Source organism: Cryptomeria japonica, chromosome 7 (assembly GCF_030272615.1).
Source record: "Cryptomeria japonica chromosome 7, Sugi_1.0, whole genome shotgun sequence".
In the NCBI taxonomy this organism is placed as follows: domain Eukaryota; kingdom Viridiplantae; phylum Streptophyta; class Pinopsida; order Cupressales; family Cupressaceae; genus Cryptomeria; species Cryptomeria japonica.
Window position 1 is genome coordinate 613,745,908 of NC_081411.1, and position 22,398 is coordinate 613,768,305.

Here is a 22,398-nt window from a genome sequence, read left to right on the forward strand (position 1 = left end):
GGAGGGTGAGAGCATACGGTAGCAAGGGATCGTTAGTGATAATCTGCTGACTTGCTGAAATACAATAACGGCCAGCAAGCCAGTCCCTTCTGCTTATCTAGCGGGAAAGCAAGGAACTCGGTGGTAAACCAGCCAAGACAATAATACTCCCAACACAAATCACTCTACTGAAATATTTCAGCGAGAGGACTGAACACACCAAACAAACTCAACTCGACCGCTTATGCAGCGGGAGGATCATTACAACAAATATCACTCAACCGCTTATGCAGTGGGAGGACTGAGTTACAAAATATCAAATATAGGCGGCAAGCCAGCCTCTTCCACTTTTCAGCGGGATATGAAGAATACAATCCAGAAACGGTTAGTAGTACTACTGCTTAACCTTACAATAGAGAGGAAAGATAGAGTAGAAGTATAATGCTGAACACATGAGATAATTATCATCAAACTAACTCAACACCAAAAAACAGCAGGCTGGAAATGCATAACCAGCAACACATAAACTCACTAAAATGTTCATATCTCACTCAAAACTCCTTCAATTCACCCCAAATCACTCCCAAACTAACACTAGGCAATAAGCGACTAAAAACAAACCAAAGAGAAGCCACCAAACACCCCAAAACACCCTGCACACATCCCAATGCACTCACCAAAACCCGCGCCTAGCTAGACAAATTCGATTTGCATTATAAAATCTAAAACTCCAAATAAGGGGCTGCAAACTTACAACATATATCGCCAATAGCATAGAAAAGGTTTGAGCCAGTACCTAGAATGACCAGTGGCTCAGGCAAGGAGGTATGATTGAAATCTTGTTCAGTCATAGCAAACCAGCAACTCCAGAAAACACACCACTCCGAAAATACTGAAATATGTACTGAAAATGTCACAAGAATACACCACTCAGCTAGGTACTATGTCTCAAGTATGAAACTAGCAATACTAGGGAGCCACACTCCGAAGCTTCAAATTCATTCGCCAAACCGGCAGCATAACAATGCAATTTTTCAAGATGCCAAAATGAGAGCCCAAGGCTCATATTTATAACTTCATGCTCCTCCAAATTCAAATGCAAATGGCACCCAAACTCAACTCAAACTCCTTTCATTTCGTTTCATGTCTTCACCCAACATGGCGTCCACTTCCCTTCTTCCTAGGCAAAGTTTGAGCTTTACCTTTGGTGACAATTTTGCAACATAAAATAATATAACATGGGATGTTTTATCATCCCCAATTGCCACCAAAATAATGCCATCAACTTAGGAAAATAACAACATAGATATCAGATAATTATTTTTCCTTAAATCATCCTCAATACACTTAATCAATAAATACAAATATTTAAATATTAAACCTTAGGATAAGGAAATAATATTTAATTAAATCACTTATGACTCCAATACTGATTATCAAGCAAAACCAGGATGAAGTTGAGCAAAGAAGACCACAGAACTGTTGGAGAATCAGGACCCTGTCCACTGCCAAAAATAAAAATGCTCCATACTACCACTTACTAAAAATAGTAAGTCATGAATTACTCCTCTGAAAAGCATGATCTTCGCACCCAGAGAAAGAGCTTGGAAAGCTCAGTAAGACAACATCATCCAAACAACCAAACCCTAACTTACTAAAAATAGTAAGTTCTCGCTTCACCAACATTGGAAACCCTAATTTTCCATTCCACAAAGCCTACGGGTCTCCGGAATAGGCCGATGGACCACTGAAAGCACATCATTGAGAAAGGGGCATTACAGTATCATCCTTTTTGAGTCAAAGGAGTTTTGTAGGGACAAAGTGATAGTCTTGATTGATAGTGGGGCTACCCACAACTTCATTGATGAGGGTTTGGTGACCAGGATGGGATTGAGGACAAATGATTTTGAGGAATTCAATGCTACTATAGCTTATGGCTTTACTAATCCATACAACAAAAGGATTCAGCATCTTGAGATGATCCTAGGGAGACATGAAGTGCAAGATGATTTTATGTGATTAGCATTGCTGAAAAGAATTTGGTTTTAGGTGTGCAAAGGTTGCATTCACTTGGTGAATTCATACAAAACTATTAGACTATGGAATTGAGATTTAGATCCAAAGGGAGGTGGCTCTTCAAGGCCTATCTAATGGGACTACCATGATTGTTTCAACAAAAAGAATGAAGAGGGTTTTTTATAGAGACAAAGCGGCTTGGGCAGCAAAGTGTTTAATTGCAAATATAGGTTCATCCAACAATGGGAAATCTTATCAACCTGACATCAAATCCATCTTGGATAAGCATCGCAAGGTGTTCAACAATATTCCTAAAGGAGTGAAACCGGCCATTACCACGCCTTATTGTCATCGTAGGAGGCACAAAAAAGAGATTGAGAAGGCAATAAAGAGTTGTTGGATATGGGACACATACGACCTAGCTTTGGCCCATTTGCTTCTTTTGTGGTATTGGTCAAGAAGACGGATGGTATTATGAGGATGTGCATCAATTATAAGGCCCTTAATAAGAAGACTATCAAGAACCACTACCGAATTCCCAAGGTCGATGAATGGATAAATAAACTTCACAATGCAATGTACTTCTCTAAGATTGATCTACGGTTAGGGTATCATCTAAAATATAACAACATAGTACTCTGCAAATCCAAACAGTATTATGCTAAACAAGAAACACCTCAAAGATGTATCATTTCAGAATTCCCATAATGAGTTATGCTTTGTTTTTACAATTCATAAGCATGAGCTTAGACCACTGTACAAAATACCAATGATAGAATGAAACAAAAAACTATTATCAAATAGTATGCAAATATTACAAATTAATCATTCAAATCTTCAGAAACCTGCCAAAAATGCACCTTAGGAGACCGCGGGTTCACACTAGCAAATTATCAATGAAAAGGTTGACATATGAGGGCCTTGGAGTGGCTCCTATAGCAAGACTTTGTTAACCGAATGCTTAGTACTCAATGAGAAACATGCTTATTGCCTCTTCCTTCCATATCGCACCCAACTGTAGATTGTGTGTGATCTCCATTCCAAACCTTAATTGCCAAATAAGTCTACAATGTTATGTCATAAACAACAGCGAAAGAGAACTGACAATGTTGCATAGGTAATGATCTCGATCCTTGCACCTAGTGTTCGCTCCTGATTGCTATGTGATGGAAGTGATCGTTGCTTAATGAGCCTATCCAAACATGAGATACTCAAGGTTGTATTGAGCACCCGTTGCATTCAATGCATGGATATTGGAAACTCTTTGATGCATTCATCCACCCTCCCAACTTGTATTAATAGTGAATCCAACAATGATTGACGCAATAGCAAACTGAGTTACAACAAGACAGGTCGGCCTAAGGAAATAAAAAGCTATTTAATAATTATCATTTATGTATAATTTTTTATTTATTATTTGTTTAAAAGTTTATTGATTATTTAATAAAATACCCCACAGATTAAGTAGGTGTTATCTAACACTGCTACAAGCAAGGCTAGCTGACCAGCCTCAAAACGGGCTCAGCACAATCCTCTTGTCCCACAATTGCTTGTCCTCAAGCAATTTCAGACTGGAATGTTCAAATATCTCAAACCCCTCCCATGTTGCATCTTCAAGGGAAAGTCCTTTCCATTTCACCAAATACTCAAGAATGACTTTGTTTCTCAACCTCTTTTCCCTCACATCTCATACCATTTCTAGTTCTAGGATTAATTTGCCTTCATCATCAAGTGGTGATAGCTCTTGTGAAGGAGTCATTTATTGTCCAAGAACTTTCTTAAGACATGAAACATGGAATATATTATGAATTTTGTTGTTATCCGGAAGCTCCAGCTCATAAGATACCTCACCAATCTTCCTCACCACCTTGTAGGGCCCATAAAAACAAGGCTTCAGCTTCTCAGCTCCACTCCCTTTGATGGAAGATTGCCTATGGGGCTGCAACCTCAAAAACACCATGTCACCAACCTCAAAAACCCTTTTAGTTCAATGCCTATCAACATATACCTTTTGCTGATTTTGGGCCTAATGCAAGTTTTACTTAAGAGATTTCAAGGTATCCATACTCTATTGTACCACATCTTTTGCTCTTGGAACTCTATTTTTCATGAGGATCAAATCCACAAATGAAGTAGCATCATAACGATAAAGTGCCTTAAAGAGTGCCATACCAATTGACATGTGATGACTTGTATTGTAGCAATATTCTCCTAGATGCAACCATTTGATCCAAGTTGTTTGCTGCCCTGTAGCATAGTTTCTTAAGTAGCCCTCTATCCATTTGTTTACAATCTCCATTTGCTCATCAGTTTGTGGATGGTAGCTAGTGTTTGGTGTCAATTCAATACCCACCAATCAAAAGAGCTCTTGCCAAAACAAGCTGAAAAACCTGATATCCCTGTCACTTACATTGTTCTTTGGCAAACCATGAAGTCTGAAAATCTCTCTAAAATAGAGATCTGCAACTTAAGGGGCTTTAAATTCTGAAGAAATGGCATGAAAATGGACATATTTAGTGAGTCTATCAACAACCACATATATACAATCCTTACCTTGTACCTTTTGCAGCCCCGTGATGAAATCAACGTAGATGGTCTCCCTTTTCTGATTTGGAATAGGTAAAGGCTGCAATAGACCAGCTGGAAAAACATGCTCCATTTTGTTTTGTTGACATTACATACATTCTCTAACATGCTGTAACACATTATTCTTAAGCCCTTTCCATGAAAAACACTCTCACCTAGTTGTATGTCTTGTAGAAAATCGGATGACCAGCAAGTGGTGTGTCATGACATGCCCTCAAGATCCTCTCCTTTATCTTGGATTCTGGTATGAGATGCACCTGATCTTTGTAAATGATGAGCTCATCAACCACCTTAAATCTATCATCTTACAATTTCCTTTCCAAAATATCATTAGCAATTGGATTCTTAAACATACTCAGCCATTATAGAAGCCTTCCGATCAGCAGATATATCAGTTATAGAACAGAAATAAGACTTCCTAGAAAGTGCATCAGCCATTACATTAATATTCCCTTTAGCATACTCAATGTCAAAATCATAGGCTTGAAGTTTGCTTACCCTTTTTTGTTGCATATCATTCAAATCCCTTTGGTTGAGGAAAAATTTCAGACTGTTATGATCTGTTTTGACCACAAACTCACACAAACCAAGTATTGTCAAAATTTGGCTAGAGCATCTCTTTGTCATAGATAGAGAAATTTTGTTCAACCTCCTTAAGCTTCCTACTCTCATATGCTATGAGATGTTTATTTTGCATTAAGACAGCCCCAATCCCTTCTCCTAAAGCATCACATTCTAGAACAAAAAGGAAGTGAGAAATCCAAAATTGCCAAAACAAGCCGTGAACTCATTACCTCCTTAAGTTTATCAAAAGCTTGTTGGACTGTTGGAATCTAAGAGAATGCTCCTTTCTTCGTCAAATTAGTCAAAGGAGTTGGAAGTTGTGAGAACTCTTTTACAAATCTTCTATAATAGCTGCAAAGTCCCACAAACCCTCTTAAATGTGTCAAATTCCTTGATCTAAGCCAATCCTAAATTGCCTTGATCTTCTCCTCACCCACACTAACACCTTGGGCACTAAGCTTGAACCCCAAATATAAAATTTGGGTCAACCCAAACTCACATTTTGAAACCTTTGCATAAAGAATGCTGCTCAAATATGCCAAGCACCTCATCTAAATGCTTCAAATGATCCTCCATGTCTTGCTATAAAGCAAAATGTCATCAAAGCATACTAATACAAATTTCATAAATTGAAGGATAAATACTTGGTTCATGCATGATTGAAAAGTGGCGAACACATTGGTTAAGCCAAATGACTCATAATACCCACAATGACACCTAAAAGTTGTTTTGTGCACATCCTCATCCATTACCTTAATATGGTGATACCTAGAATGCAAATCAATCTTGGAGAAATTCATTGCTCCATGAAGCTCATCAATCAATTCATGGATCCTAAGTATGGGATAGTGATTCTTGCTTTTGTTGAGGGCTCTAAATTTGATACACATCCTCATGGTCCCATCCTTATTTTTTACCCAAGCTATAAATGAAGCAAATGAGCTGGAAATAGGCCTTACGTGCCCCATATCCAATAGATCTTTGATTGCCTTCTCAATCTCTTCCTTGTAAATCCTTCGATGGCAATATGGAGTTGTAATGATTGGTTTTGCGACTTCCTCAAGCTCAATCATATGTTAAATCCTCTATCCGGTGGCAGTCTAGGATGGATGTCTTTGAAGACCTTGCGATGTTTGTCCAAGATGGACTGAATTTCCACATTGTAGGATCTCCCATCCTTTAAGGACATGAGTCTGTGATTAAACATTTTGCAATCCATGCCACTTGGTCTTTATGAAAAGTTCACTCCATCCTCTTAGCTGAAACCATCATGGGTCCACTAATAGAAAGACCATGTAGAACTACCTTCTTCCCATTATATTTGAATGATAACTCCATAGTCTAATAACTCTATTCATATTTGTCAAGTGAGTACAACCATTGCACTTCTAGAACCACCTTTGTATCTCCCATACTGATAATTTAGAAATCATCTTTCATCTTATACTCTCCCATAGTCAACTCCATTTATGGAATCTTCTTATTAAAAGGAAGAATTGTCACACATTAAAATCTTCAAAACCTTCCACCTTCAAACCCAATCTATCCACTACCCCTTCATCAATGTAATTGTGAGTAGCCCCACTATCAATAAGAACTATTACGTTTTGTCCACACACAACTCCTCTAACACGGAAAGCATTATATCTTGGTGCACTTAAAAGAGCTGCAAGTGTACCTCCTGGATGCTCCCCTACTTGGTGCTCATGCTCAATTTCTTGTACCTCCTCGGATTCACACTCACCATTTTTTGTGTCCTCGTTAGAAACTATCTCTATGTAATGTATTTGACCTTTCCCCAAACACCTATGTCCTAGTTGCCAAGGATCTTTGCATGTGAAAAACAGCTTTTTCCTTTGTAATTCATTCTTGGATACCTTGGGAGGTGGTGTGTCACTGTGTTCTTTTGGAATGGTCTCTTTGGCAACATAGGAGCCTCTTTCTTGGAATAGAATCTGTCCTTAGCCATCAAATCCTCCAAATTAAGAGCTCTTTTGATGGCTCCTCAATGAACTTAGATCAAATGCCCTTACTAAACCTTTGAGGGATTCAGCTAGACCTTCAAAAAAAAGACTATTCAGTCTTTTTTCCATCACATCAGGAATCACTCTGAAAGTTTGTTATATCATCATCCACCTTGCCCTCTTGCTTCAGTTGTGCTAACTCCCTAAAATGAATTTTTGGATCTCTTCTATCAAACCTATATGTCAATCTTTGGCTGAAGTCTTCCAAAGTGGCGATTCCATGCCCTTGTGTTAACATAACATGATACCACTATTCATGAGCTATGCCTTCGAGATGCAAGGTGGAAAACTTGATAGCCTCTTCTTCAAACATTGGATTCTATAAGAAATATGTATCTAATTTCTGTAACCATGCCCTTGCTGAGGAGCCACCAGACACATCAAAAGTTGGGATGGTGATCTTTCCCAAATGATGTTGAATATCTGTCCTCTATTCATACATTCTCCTCCTATTCCCACTCCTTGTCTTCATCTCATAGGATTCTGTGAAGGTCATGTCTCTGCATATGGGAATACTTAAGGCATTGTATTCATCATGAAGCCTTGCCATTTCATCCCCTTGATCAGGTTGCTCTTCCTCTCTGTTTGCTGCTTGTTTTTCCAAAAATTTAATCTTGAAGATTCTTATACTGGCTGAAGCTTTCTCACCACCAAAAGGTCCAAAACTACTCCCTTCTACTCCATTTTGTAGAGGTCTATCAGCACTCAACTGCTGGTTCAATCCCCTTAAAAGCTAGACCATTTCCCTCATGAAATCCCTCATGCTGGTCTGAAATTCTTTGGTCTCCCTGACAAATTCCTGAGCATTATCATTTTCCTTGTCACCCATGGCAGCCTCCTTCTCACACTGCTAGTAACATTGATCTCTATCACATATTAATCAACCTTAGGCTGGTCGGATGCCAAGCTCTTATACCACTGAAATATACCAACACAGTACTCTGAAAATCGAAACAGTATTATGCCAAACAACAACTACAAAGATATATCATTTCAGAATTCCCATAATGAGTTATACTTTGTGTTTACAGTTCGTAGGCATGAGCTTAGACCATAGAGCAAAATACCAGTGATAGATTGAAACATAAACTATTATCAAACTATATGCAAATTTTGCAAATTAATCATTCAAATCTTCAAAACCTGCCAAAAATGCACCATAGGAGACCATGGGTTCACACAGGCAAATTATCAATGAAAAGGTCAATATATGGGCGCCTTGTGGCACCTGTAGCAAGACTCAGTTAATCGAACGTTCGGATCTTCAATGAGAAACATGCTTATTGCCTATTTCTTCTGTATCGCACCCAACTATAGATTTCCTGTGATCTCCATTCCAAGCCTTAATCACCAAATAGATCTATTTTGTTGTGTCATAGACAACAGCAAAGTAGAACCAACAATGTTGCACAAGTAATGATCTCAATCCTTGCACCTAGTGTTCGCTCTTGATTACTGCACGATGGAGGTGATCACTGTTCAATGAGCTTGTTCAAATATTAGATACTCACATTTGTGTTCGAGCACCCTTTGCATTCATTTAATGCATGGATAAAGGAAACTCCTTGATGCCTTCATCCACCCTCCCAATATGTATTAATAGCGAAGCCAACAAAGGTCGGCACAACGACAAACCAACTTGCCACTCGACAGGTCAACCTAAGGAAATAAAAAATATGTTAATAATTATCATTTATTTAGATTTTTTACTTATTATTTATTTAAAAGTTTATTGATTATTTAATAAAATGCTCCACAAATTAAGCAAGTGTTATCTAACACCACTACAAGCAAGGCTGGCCGACCAGCCTCAAAACAGGCTCATCACATCAACAAATAAATTAAGAGAAGGTGATGTGCATAAAACAGGTTTCAAATGTCATTATGGGCAATATGAGTTCTTGGTCATGCCAATTGTGTTGACTAATACGCTTGCCACATTTTAGTTTTGCATGAAACAGGTATTTATTAAGCAAATGAGGAAATTCGTACTAGTTTTGTTTGATGACATCTTGATATATAGTAAGCCATGGGACAATCATTTGAGGCACATAGATGAGCTACTTAGTATTTTAGAGCAACAATCATTCTCTACCCAAGGCATCAAAAAGTGAATTTGAGCTGAGAGACATTATAACTAGGGGATTTAATTAGTACCCAAGGGGTTAGGGTGAATGATGAGATGATTATAGCTATCATGGATTGGCCTCCACCTAAGAATATAACACACTCGAGAGGTTTTTTTGGTCTTTGCAGCAATTACCAAAGATTTGTCGAAGGTTCTCACAACTAGTGGCCCCATTAACAGATTTGATGGAGAAGGGAAACTTCTCTTGGAGTGATTTAGCTCAAAGATCTTTTGATAAGCTCGAGGCTGTAATGAGTTGATGTCCTATTTTGGTTATTCTAGATTTTTCACTGAACCTTTTTGTTTAGAGGCTGATGCTTCAAGAGAGGGGATTGGAGAAGTTTTGATGCAAAACAAACCCCCCATAGCATTTGAGAGTAAAAAACTCAAGGAGATTGAGAAGAGTTTGTCTATTTGCAACATAAAGATGCTAGCCATCATGCATGCACTAGCCAAGTTTACACAATACTTGGTTTGTGAAAAGTTTGTGGTAAAAATAAATCACAATGGTTAAAAGTTCTTCCTCAGCCAAAAGGATTTAAATGATGGACAACAACAATGGGCAAGTAAGCCACAAGCCTAGGATTTTGACATTGAATAAGTTAAAGGGAAGAATAATATAATGGTCAATGCATTATCTAGGAAGCCTTATTTGTGTTCCATGACTAATATATCTACTAATCAGAAGATCTCTACAATATCAAAGTATTCCAAAATACACATTTGCTATTGATATTTTGGATGGCAAGCTACAAGTTGACAAGATCAAGGTGGTTGATAAGCTCATCCTCTATAAAGACCAAGTATAGCTTGTTCCAAAATTGAAAATGACATAGAAAACCTTGAGGACATGTTATGACACACCATTAGCTATTCACCAAGGTACTAAAAGACATACAAGCAGGTAAAAAGGAGTTATTGATGCAAGGGACTTAAGGGTGATGTTTTGAGGCATGTTAAGAAGGGTTTGTCTTGTCAACATAACAAAGTAAAACATGTATTTCCAGTTGGTTTGTGGCAGCTTTAACCCATTCCAGATTAAAAATGAGAAAGAATCTCCATGGATTTTATCACGAGTCTACGAAAGTGTTGGGTAAGGATCACATCTTTGTGGTAGTGGATAAATACTAAGTACACAAAACACTAGATATTAAAAATACAAGCTCCACAAGTGGCTGATTTGTTTTTTAGAGAGGTATTTAGACTACATGGGCTACCAAGGTATATCATGTAAGAACCTAAAAAGGCCCTCAACTCTGACAACTAAAGTTTAGTTGAACCTGTTGCGTTTAAGTTTGTTCTATGCGAATTTTTGAACAGCAAATATACTTTAACCATTACAAGCTCAAAAAAAACAACTATAGGGAAACGCTAGAAATCAATTCTAATTCAGTAATAAACTGATCAAACCCTTATTACATTTATTCAACCTTTATTTACCCTCAATACATAAACAGACAATAAAAGACAGGAACTGAAAAAATACCAAGAATTTCTGGAAACCCTTATTTCTTCCTTGCTGGTCATACACAGTCCATTATGACAGCATGCTATAACTCAGTCCAGATTGACCCAAACAGCTTGCATGGTAGCTCAATGGATGAATCCAGGCTAGGCGCACCTTTTTCTTATTTTATTTATTTTTTTGGATCCCTCCAACATGCAAATCGCAGCCCCTTAAGTGATTGGCGCTACTCCCCAGGCAGCCGTACAGCCATCAATAAATATCTCCTTTGGGTATCTCTGTTTCCCTGTTTGCTGCTGCAACAAAATACAGATAAATAACGGTGTCTCTCTGACTAATAAGCACAAACTTGGTCCCTGAATGAAACCAACTGTAAGAGCAAGATCAACTGATATTTCGTAGCCTCTGATGCTGTTGTACAAGAATCCCACGTTTTCCTGTACTGATACCTCTGATCATTGCAGAAGAATCTTCTGCTGAAACCCTTGGCCAAAACTCCTCTCAGAGCTCCAAACAAAATATTAAACTTGGCATAATGAAAAGAAGACCTAAAATCTTCTTTTATCTTCTCCTCTTAGGGTTTGGTGCGATTTTCAAGAATGGTGCGATTTTGGCATTAAATGAAATTCTTAACTTTTATTATTTATTTTTGACTATTGAAGTATCAAAAATAAATCACTTTCAATTTAATATAAAAATTGGCCCCATCTGATGAGAAATAGACCCTCACTTAAGTTATAACTTAAAGTGACTTTTAAAACATTAAAACATTAAAGTTCGCCATTTAATATTTAATTAAAGTAATTAAATATTAATATCTCTCTGAGTATCCATCAGAATTGCCTACCGTCAGAACTGGAGACTGCCAAACCAAACTCTGCCCCTACCCAACCCACTGGCTATAAATAGCAGGACTACTAAAAATAGAAAGTATTCTTGCTAAAAATAGAAAGTATCTCAATCAGAGTCCTGGAGACCCCAAACGAAAGCCACTCCTAGAGTGCTTACTCTAAAGATGAAGAATCAAACTCCGAAGGACCCTCTAACCAACCTCACCAGCCTACAAGGGTCAGTGATAGACTAATCTACTCAACTGACAAATGTCAACTAGAAGGGGACATCACAGTCCGCCCCTCCTGAAATTGCTTGTCCTCAAGCAATTTCAACTCCATAGCTGTAAAATCTCCTCGCTCTCCCATGTAGCATCCTCTACCGACAAATCCTTCCATTTCACCAAGTACTCTGTGATAGTACGTCTCCTGAAATTCCTCTCCCTGAACTCAATGATAGCCTCAAGTACGAGTATCAACTTCCCCTCATCATCCAAGGGTGGTAAAACCGTGGAAGGTACAATACAGTGTCCCAACGCCTTTTTGAGACGTGACACATGAAACAAGCCTACGAGGGTCAGTGATAGGCTAATCTACTCAACTGACAGATGTCAACTAGAAGGGGACATCACAGTCCGCCCCTCCTGAAATTGCTTGTCCTCAAGCAATCTCAACTCCAGATGCTGTAAAATCTCCTCGCTCTCCCATGTAGCATCCTCTACCAGCAAATCCTTCCATTTCACCAAGTACTCTGTGATAGTACGTCTCCTGAAATTCCTCTCCCTGAACTCAATGATAGCCTCAGGTACGAGTATCAACTTACCCTCATCATCCAGGGGTGGTAAAACCGTGGAAGGTATAATACGATGTCCCAACGCCTTTTTGAGACGTGACACGTGAAACACATTGTGTACTCTACTATCTGCCGGTAAATCCAACTCATAAGCCACCTCACCTATGCGCCCGGTCACTCTGAAAGGGCCATAATATCGTGGCTTGAGCTTCTCTGCTCCACTCCTCCTGATAGTAGACTGTCGATAAGGCTGCAACATCAAATACACCATGTCTCCTACCTCAAATGACCTCTCTGTCCTCTTCTGATCATCATATTGCTTTTGTTGATTCTGTGCCTTGGCTGTATTTTCCTTAAGAGTCTTCACAATGTCCTGGCTCTCCTGTATCATGTCTCCTGCACTAGGCACTCTACTGTCACTCAGCAATAAGTCAATGAAACTAGGAGGCTCATACCCGTACAGTGTTGTAAATGGTGTCATCTGAATAGACATGTGATGCGTGGTATTGTAACAATACTCACAGAGGTAAATCCACTTCACCCACGCCTTTTGCTGCCCTGAAATATAGTTCCTGAGGTATCCCTCCACCCATTTGTTAACTATCTCAGTCTGTCCATCAGTCTGAGGGTGGTAACTGGTGCTCGGTGTAAGCTCGGTCCCACAGAGTCTGAAGAGCTCCTGCCAAAAGTGGCTCAAAAATCGAGTGTCCCTATCACTGACAATAGTCTGAGGCAAGCCATGTAATCTGAATACCTCTCTGAAAAACAACTCTGCTACCTAAATAGCTGAATAAGTGGTGGTGATCGGATAGAAGTGGGCATACTTTGTCAAACAATCCACAACCACAAATATGCAATCACGTCCCTGTGCTCTCGGCAACCCTGTGATGAAATCCATAGACAAACATTCCCACTTCCTGTCAAGGATTGGAAGTGGCTAAAGCAAACCAGCAGGGTATGTCTGCTCCTATTTATTCTACTGACAAACAGGGCACTCTCTGACGTACTGTAGAACATCCGCCTTGAGCCCTTTCCAAGTGAAGCGCTCACGAACCTATCTGTAGGTTTTAAAAAACCCGGGATGTCCTGCCATCAGTTCATCATGAAAGAACCGCAGTACCCTACTCCTCAACTCTGATCTTGGGATCAAGTACACTATGCCCTTGTAAAACTGTATACCTATTGTCCACTACTGATCCCTCTATCAAACCTGCAGCCCAGCTATCTTTGGCATACTCTGCCAATATAATATGTTGCCAATCCTCCGCTATCTGGACCATAGAATTAGGTGGGGACGATGTGATAAGGCATCTGCAACTACATTCTGTGTGCCTTTGATATAGGAAATATCAAAGTTATAAACCTGAAGTTTGCTGACCCACTTTTGTTGCCTGTCATTTAAGTCACACTGCCCAAGGATATGTCTCAAACTATTGTGGTCAGTCTTAATGCAAAACTTGCTGCCCACTAAGTATTGTCTAAACTTGGCCAGTGCATACATTATAGCCAACATTTCCTTATCATAAATGTTGTAACTCCTCTCAGGTCCACAGAGTTTCCTGCTCTCGTATGCAATAGGGTGTTTGTCCTGCATAAGCACCGCACCAATGCCCTCACCAGAGGCATCACATTGTAACTCAAATGACTTCGAGAAGTCAAGTGTAGCAAGTACTGGACATGAAGTCATGAGCTCCTTGAACCTATCAAAACACTCCTGGGCCTCAGGAGTCCATAAGAAGGCACCCTTCTTCATCAAGTCTGTCAAAGGTGTTACATGGCGTGAATAACCGTTAACAAAACGGCGATAGAAACCACATAGGCCCAAAAAACCACGCATCTGAGTAAGGTTCACAGGAGTAGGCCAATCTACAATAGCACAGATCTTCTCTGGATCCATCGGCACTCCCTCTGCACTGATAATATGGCCTAAGTACAATAACTCAGTCATTCCAAGGTCACATTTGGATTCCTTGGCAAACAAGGACTCCCTATCCAGAATGCTCAAAACTGTATCTAAGTGATTGAGGTGCTCCTCCCAAAAGTGCGACTGTAAATCAGTATATCATCAAAGAACACCAATACTGATTTCCTCAACTGATGTCGGAAGACTTTGTTCATTGTGGACTGGAAGGTAGCAAGTGCATTGGTTAGCCCAAATGGCATAACCACAAACTCAAAATGTCCATAATGACAACGAAAAGCAGTCTTCTCGATATTCTGCTCGCGGACACTAATATGGTGATAGCCTGATCTCAAATCAATCTTTGAAAAATAACAAGCACCATGTAACTCATCTATGAGCTCATCAATACGCGGAATGGGGTATCTGTTTTTGATCGTCCGCTTATTAAGGACCCTGTAATCAATACACATCCGCAATGTGCCATCTTTCTTCTTCACTAAAACAACTGAAGAAGCAAAGGGGGACTTACTAGGCCGAATATGTCCCATAGCTAGAAGCTCCTGTATGGTTTTCTCTATTTCCTCTTTCAGGTGCTTTGGATGTCTATATGGAGTAATCATCACTGGCTTCGCACCCTCCTCTAGCTCAATGATGTGCTCAAAACCCCTATCTGGTGGCCTCCCTGATGGTATGTCACTGAAAACCTTGTTATGTTTGGTTCTCAGTATCTAAATGTCAGGATGGTATTCAACTTTCTGAGCATCTTGTTGTATGGGCATGATCATACACTCTGCTGCCCACTCAGTCCGATCATGGCGTACAAGCCTCTCCATCCGCCTGAGTGTAATCATCCTGAAGTTGTTGTCCTTAATAGCTTTCAGCACATGTGTCTTCCCATCAACAGTGAAAGACATCTCCATCTCCTGCAAGTCAAGTGTAAACTTGCCTAGCTCATGCAACCACTTCATACCAAGGACCAAATATGTATCTCCCATCTGAACCACATAGAAATCAGTCTTGAACTCATAATTGTTTACACGTAATGGGAGTTGTGTAATCATCCTATTACACTTTAAAGTGTAACCATCTGCCACCCTCACACGGATGCCCTCAAACTCCTCTGTTTGGATTCCTCTCTTCTCCACTAACCTGGCATCAATAAAGTTATGTGTGGCTCCGGTATCCAGCAGTGTAATAACTTTCTGACCAGCAAGTACTCCTCTCATTCTGAATGACCCTTCCTGCTGAATACTCGTGAGAAGTGCCTCCTTAAGGTGTTCATCACCTTCTGCATCCATTTTGTCAAGTCTCGGAGGACCCTGTGTGTCATTTTCAGCCTCTAAATCCTCATAACCAGCAGGCTGACCTTCATGATCAGATTCTAAATCTTCATAATATATATGCCCACATTACTCTGTTTGCCCTGCCCTTAGGCCTCAAAGGGCAGTCATGGTTGGCATCATATGGACCTTTGCAATAAAAACAGAGTTTCTTCTGCCTTAAATCGTTAAGTGTCTCACGATCTAAGGGAGGGGCTGTTGGCTTTGGTTTGTAATCATTTCTAAAGTCTGATTTTTCTTTCCCTTTGCTGAAATTCCTATTATCTTTGAAAGATGTTGATCCTTTTGACCCAAATTTATTCTGAGTGGCTATCACATCCATACTCTGTGCCTTTTTAATGGCAAGTAGAAGTGTTGGGGGATCAAATGCCTTTACCCAACCTCTCAAAGGCTCCATGAGTCCCTCTATAAACAAGACTACTAAACACTGATTTGACATGTTATTCACCATGCATGACAATTTCAAAAACTCTGACACATACGCCTCCGAGTTCCCTGTTTGTTTCAGTTGTGCTAACTCCCGGAAGTAAGACTCGGGATCTTTCTTATCAAACCTCTCTACTAACAAATCAGCAAACTCCTGGTAGGTGGTAATCTCATCATGTTGGAGAGTGATGAATCTGTTATGCCACCACTCATGTGCAGTACCGTCCAAGTGTAAGGTTGCAAACTTAATTGCATCCCTTTCAATCATGGGTCTCAGTGTGAAGTATGTATCCAATTTATGGATCCAGGACCTAGATGTAACTGCACTGCTGCCATCATAATAAGGTAGAGTGAGTTTGCTTGTGGCAAACTCAAGATCTCTATGTTGGAAACATGGCCTCCTCTCTTGCCTGTTTCTCTCTACCTCCCGTTTTTGCCTCATGAACTAGTCAAAATTCAGATTCTGCCTAACATCAGGGGGAAGAAGAGACCACTCATCATGTACTGTCATAACATTATCAACAAAGACAGGCTCTGCCTCGGCTCTAGCAACATCCTCAGGTTCTTCTGCCAATAAATTTGGCCTTGAAGGCCTGTCAACTGTGCGTGTAACTGCCCTGTGAGGTCTAGGAATATTGGCTACACTCCTATTGTCCTTTGGTTCCTAATTGTTTCAGTTTGGAGGATTCATACGCTCCATCATGGTGGTGAGTGCCTGTAAGGCCTGAGCAACCTGCTGCTGCCCCGTAGCCATAGTCCTAATAAATTCTCTAGTCTCTTCATCCTCAGTTTTGTGGCCTCTGCGTGGGCTGCTTGTATGCCTTTCACCCATGGTATCTGGCTGTCTATTAAAACTCTGCTCTCCTTCAAGAAGGGCTCTGCTGCGTGTGTAATACCTGTATGAACCCGTTTCCTGTGACTGCATGTAATTGCTAAACCCTTAGGATGGCAGGATTTAGCTCTGATACCATTGTAAGAACCTCAAAAGGCCCTCAACTCCGACAACTGAAGTTTAGTTGAACCTGTTGTGTTTAAGTGTGTTCTATGCGAATTTTTGAACAGCAAATATACTTTAACCATTACAAGCTCAAAAAAAACAACTATAGGGAAACGCTAGAAATCAATTCTAATTCAGTAATAAACTGATCAAACCCTTATTACATTTATTCAACCTTTATTTACCCTCAATACATAAACAGACAATAAAAGACAGGAACGGAAAAAATACCAAGAATTTCTGGAAACCCTTATTTCTTCCTTGCTGGTCATACACAGTCCATTATGACAGCATGCTATAACTCAGTCCAGACTGACCCAAACAGCTTGCATGGTAGCTCAATGGATGACTCCAAGCTAGACGCACCTTTTTCTTATTTTATTTATTTTTTTGGATCCCTCCAACATGCAAATCGCAGCCCCTTAAGTGATTGGCGCTAATCCCCAGGCAGCCGTACAGCCATCAATAAATATCTCCTTTGGGTATCTCTGTTTCCCTGTTTGCTGCTGCAACAAAATACTGATAAATAACGGTGTCTCTCTGACTAATAAGCACAAACTTGGTCCCTGAATGAAACCAACTGTAAGAGCAAGATCAACTGATATTTCGCAGCCTCTGATGCTGTTGTACAAGAATCCCACGTTTTCCTATACCGATACCTCTAATCACTGCAGAAGAATCTTCTGCTGAAACCCTTGGCCAAAACTCCTTTCAGAACTCCAAACAAAATATCAAACTTAGCATAATGAAAAGAAGACCTAAAATCTTCTTTTATCTTCTCTTAGGGTTTGGCGCAATTTTCAAGAAAGGTACGATTTTGGCATTAAATGAAATTCTTAACTTTTATTATTTATTTTTGACTATTGAAGTATCAAAAATAAATCACTTTCAATTTAATATAAAAATTGGCCTCATCTGATGAGAAATAGACCCTCACTTAAGTTATTACTTAAAGTGACTTTTAAAACATTAAAGTTCACCATTTAATATTTAATTAAAGTAATTAAATATTAATATCTCTCTGAGTATCCATCAAAATTGCCTGCCGTCAGAACTAGAGACTGCCAAACCAAACTCTGCACCTGCCCAACCCACTAGCTATAAATAGCAGGACTGCTAAAAATAGAAAGTATTCCTGCTAAAAATAGAAAGTATCTCAATCGGAGTCCTGGAGACCCCAAACGAAAGTCAGTCCTGGGGTGCTTACTCTGAAGATGAAGAATCAAACTCCGAAGGACCCTCTAACCAACCTCATCAGCCTACGAGGGTCAGTGATAGGCTAATCTACTCAACTGACAAATGTCAACTAGAAGGGGACATCACATATTGTGAGTGATAGAAACACCAGATTAATTAGTTTGTTTTGACAAGAGCTTTTTTGATTGACTGTTATAGAGTTGAATCCAAGCACTAGTTATCACCCTCAAACAAATGAACAAAAAAAGATTGTGAAAAAATGGATAAAAGAGTATTTGAGGAATTATGTTGCAGGACAGCAAACAACAACGACACTCATCACATCTCTACAAGTATGACTCTGTTTGCGGTGGTTATGATTATTCGTAGATTTGGTCCTTTAAGATATAGCAGAGTTCCTAGAGCCAGAGATTCAGTATAGTAAAGACTAAACATTTTGAATTCACTCAAGGAGAACCTATAGTGGGCTAAAAATCAACACAAGACATTCGTTGATCGCCATGTTTTGGAGAGAACTTTTGAGGTAGGAGACATGGTTTTCTTGAGTTTTTAGCCCCACAAACAATCTTCCCTCAAAAGGAGTGGCACAAAAAGATTAAACCGCAATTTAATAGACCTTAAAATAATATGGAGGATAGATGAGATTGCATATGAGCTGAAACTTCTGGAAAACAACAATAATTACAATGTTTTTCACATGTCATGCCTTAAGAGGGCTCTTGGACAATAGATCACACCACCTTAACAAATTCAAATATAGGTGCCAAAAATGGGACATGTGGGCCCTATGCTATGGAAGGTATATTTATCAACCTATTCAATCATTTTCCATCATCTGTCTATTATTTTACATTTTCTCTTTGAGTTGATGCAATCGTGCATTCAAGGACAAAATATGTTGTTTGCAGCATCTGAGGTTAGGAAGCAAACCCTTGCCTACTATTTAGGCCATTTGTCACCGACTAGCAGAGACTAAATGTTGTTTGGTTCAAGGTTTCCCAGGTCGGCATGGGATATTGTCAGCAATCAACTGTTTCCAGACTGCCTAGTACTCATCGCCCTTGGTTATTGCTGTGCCACATTGAGAGAATTCACACCATATCAGCAGTAGGCAACATCCTTTGTGCCACATTCGGTGTTCTAAGTGCATTGATGGGACATCAACAGCAAGTCCTAATGATTAAACCCTAAGCCAGTTTCTACCGCAAGTGAAGACACCAAATCCAAAGATCAGAGATACCAGTTGTGCCACTGAGTCACCTTCCTAGGAATTCTGCCTGGTAGCCCTGTGTCAATTACCTACCAGAACAAATTTGCAACAGCCAGGTCACATGACCCTCAGCAACAATATATCACGCAGCTAAAATCACAAATCCCAAGTGTGGATCAGACTTACCAGTCTCTCAAACTGCATTGAGATCTCAAATCTAATGGTCAGTTGATATGAATAACTATACTGATTAACTGTAACAGCTGGTCTAATGCATTGTTCAATCTGAGATTTGTTACAGGATTAGCATAGAGGATAATTGCAATATTTTGGGATCTGTTTGGTAATCATTAGTTGAAAACTTGAAATTACATTTCTCAGTTATGTAATTTGGTATATCAGTAAACTGTTATGTCTGTAGCTTTCTGTGTATGTTGTTTCCTCTTTACTTTCACCTAAACACATGAATTAAAAATCATGGAGGGAAAAATTATTGATGTACATGCCCTGGAATACCACATAATTAGTGATCGGCATACCCTAGAACACCACACAAAGACCTTAATTTGAGCTCAGTGGCAAAGGCTTTATCCCTTGATCCTGTCTCGTATCACAGCAGGCAAAATTCCCTGGGGTCTATCACTACTAGACCCCACTTAGATTTTAAAAAACAATAAAACTTATGTTTTGCTCTAAACCGGGTGGAAAAGCAATGCTTTTTTTCCCTTTATTTGACTTGAAATAACATAAATAGTATTTGTTTTCCTTCTTTTTATGAAACTTTGTGTTTTTTATTTCCTTATTTTTCCTTGATTAAACACTTAATAATTCTATTCTATTTTCATTTGCCAAATCATTCCCAATTTTAAATAATATTCATATGATCTAAACTATTTTGATTTATCTTTAACATTTATAATTTAATAATTGACACTGAATTATTAATTATCAAGTGCGTTCTCAATTCTATATTAATTTTTGGTATATATATATGGTGCCTCTTATCATATATATAGTGCCTTTTATCATATATATAGTGCCTCTTATCATATATATAGTGCCTCGTATTATATATGGTGTATATATATGTACATACACATGTATAATTTAACAATTGACATTGAATTATCAATTATCAACTGTGTTCTTAATTCTATATTTAATTTTGGTACATATATAACATCTTTTATTATAAACATTATGAAATTATGTATGTTCACTAAAGCAGTCTATTTTTTAATTACCTTACAAAAATAAACACAGCAATGATACAAAATATGAAAGTAAGCTACATTCACATTTAAAATTGAAAAAAATGGCAACGTTTATGCGGAGATCAGAATGCACGATAAAAAATAATTGTATTCTGATTTATTATGATTTTCTAAATAAATTATTAAATACGATCAAGAATACATTCTCAGCATAGACAATTGGAAAGGCAACGTCTATAATCTCTAAATTGATCTTAAATCGATTAACATCCTCATGAATACACATGATGGAGCTATTTGAAGCATAATCCACACTGTAGACTGCAAAGAGGCCCGAAGCGAAACATGAATCTAGTAGCTCAATGGTAAAAGTACAAGATTAAGGCCGTAACCGTTACACAGGAAATGACAGTTATATCAAATAACCACATAGTACTTATATTCACCATAGTCGTAAGGAAATGTTGAGATCTCTCCAACACTATTTTCAGCCCTAGAGGTCCACTATGAATGGGTACATTCAAGCTTGACCATCTTTACAAATCTTTGGAAATGAATACGTTCAAGCATAACCCATATTCAGACCAACTTTACCAAGAACCAGAAATCAGTTGGGTTCAATGATCAACACTCACATGTAATTGCCTAACAAAATTACAACTGAGGAGGAGAAATATATTTACCTTAGAAGGTTCAACCTTTTGAGATTGCTTGAACACAGAAATAACTCTGTCTGTGACTTCGGACTTGTCCAAATATGTGCCCTTGGCCTCCACAGACATGTGCCGGTTGTTACTCCAATGCTGAAAGCTTCCTATCAATGGGGTCCGCACCCTCATATGCTTGAGTATCGAATTCCTTACACAGATCATGCCAGACAAGGCACCCATTTGATCTTAATAAACTGTAATACCAGAGTTTTTTCGGGGGGTTTTGCCTGCTGAAACGCACTGGATTTCCGTAACTATATATGATGGTATTGTACTTCTGTTTTTTCATGTTTTAGGTTTGGAGGTTTGCCCTATTTAGGCAAGGCTATGGTCCCATGGAGGCTCATGGGTGTTATGAAGAATTTTTAGGAATATTTTAAAAATTAAGTTAAGGAAATTAAGGATTAAAAAAATTGAAAAATTTAGTTGAGTTGTATTTTTGTTAATAGTAAATGATAAAAATTGAAAATGTATGATGACAAGAAGATTTTATCACATTTTAAGTTGTAGTTCTATGAAGAGCTTTTAAGAACTATTTTTATGGATCAAGCATGTATCATGAAGCGAAAAAAAAAAATGCTACTAGAATATCTATAAATAGAGCCTCCTACTATTTAGTTTATAATTCTAAGCTATTGCATTTGGGATGGGACTAAAACATTCTCCCACTAGCTTAGGAATTTTTTTGCCACTTCTTATCATTTGGAATTTTTATATTCTTGTCAATTGACTTCTTTATCATTTTATATACTTTGTTGAATCAGATATGAAAATAATAAATCCATGAAATTTGGAGCTTAAATTAAGTATAAATTGCACTATGAAATTCATGGGGCCAACCGCTTTAAAATACTCCTAAAATATCTCAACAACATCCATTAATTTGTTTAGGAAGTCCCCCTCTATTGGATTGCAATCTAAAGGCACCCACTAGAGATTGAAATGTGAAAGTATGGACTTTTTTTTTTAGGACAAGATTTTAGTTTATCATATAGTAAATACTTGTCCATCTCATA

The 22,398-nt window shown here is 38.6% G+C and overlaps 1 protein-coding gene across 1 annotated transcript in view; it reads right to left on the reverse strand.

The window, feature by feature from the left end:
* The window catches only part of LOC131045052 (acyl carrier protein 2, mitochondrial), a 42,258-nt gene extending 20,587 nt beyond the window's left edge, over positions 1–21,671 (reverse strand). Inside the window, exon 1 of the mRNA XM_057978565.2 lies at positions 21,356–21,671. Within this exon, the coding sequence (XP_057834548.1) occupies positions 21,356–21,562 (207 nt within the window). The 5' untranslated portion in view covers positions 21,563–21,671. The remainder of the gene's footprint in view (positions 1–21,355) is intronic.
* Positions 21,672–22,398: the final 727 nt, after the last annotated feature.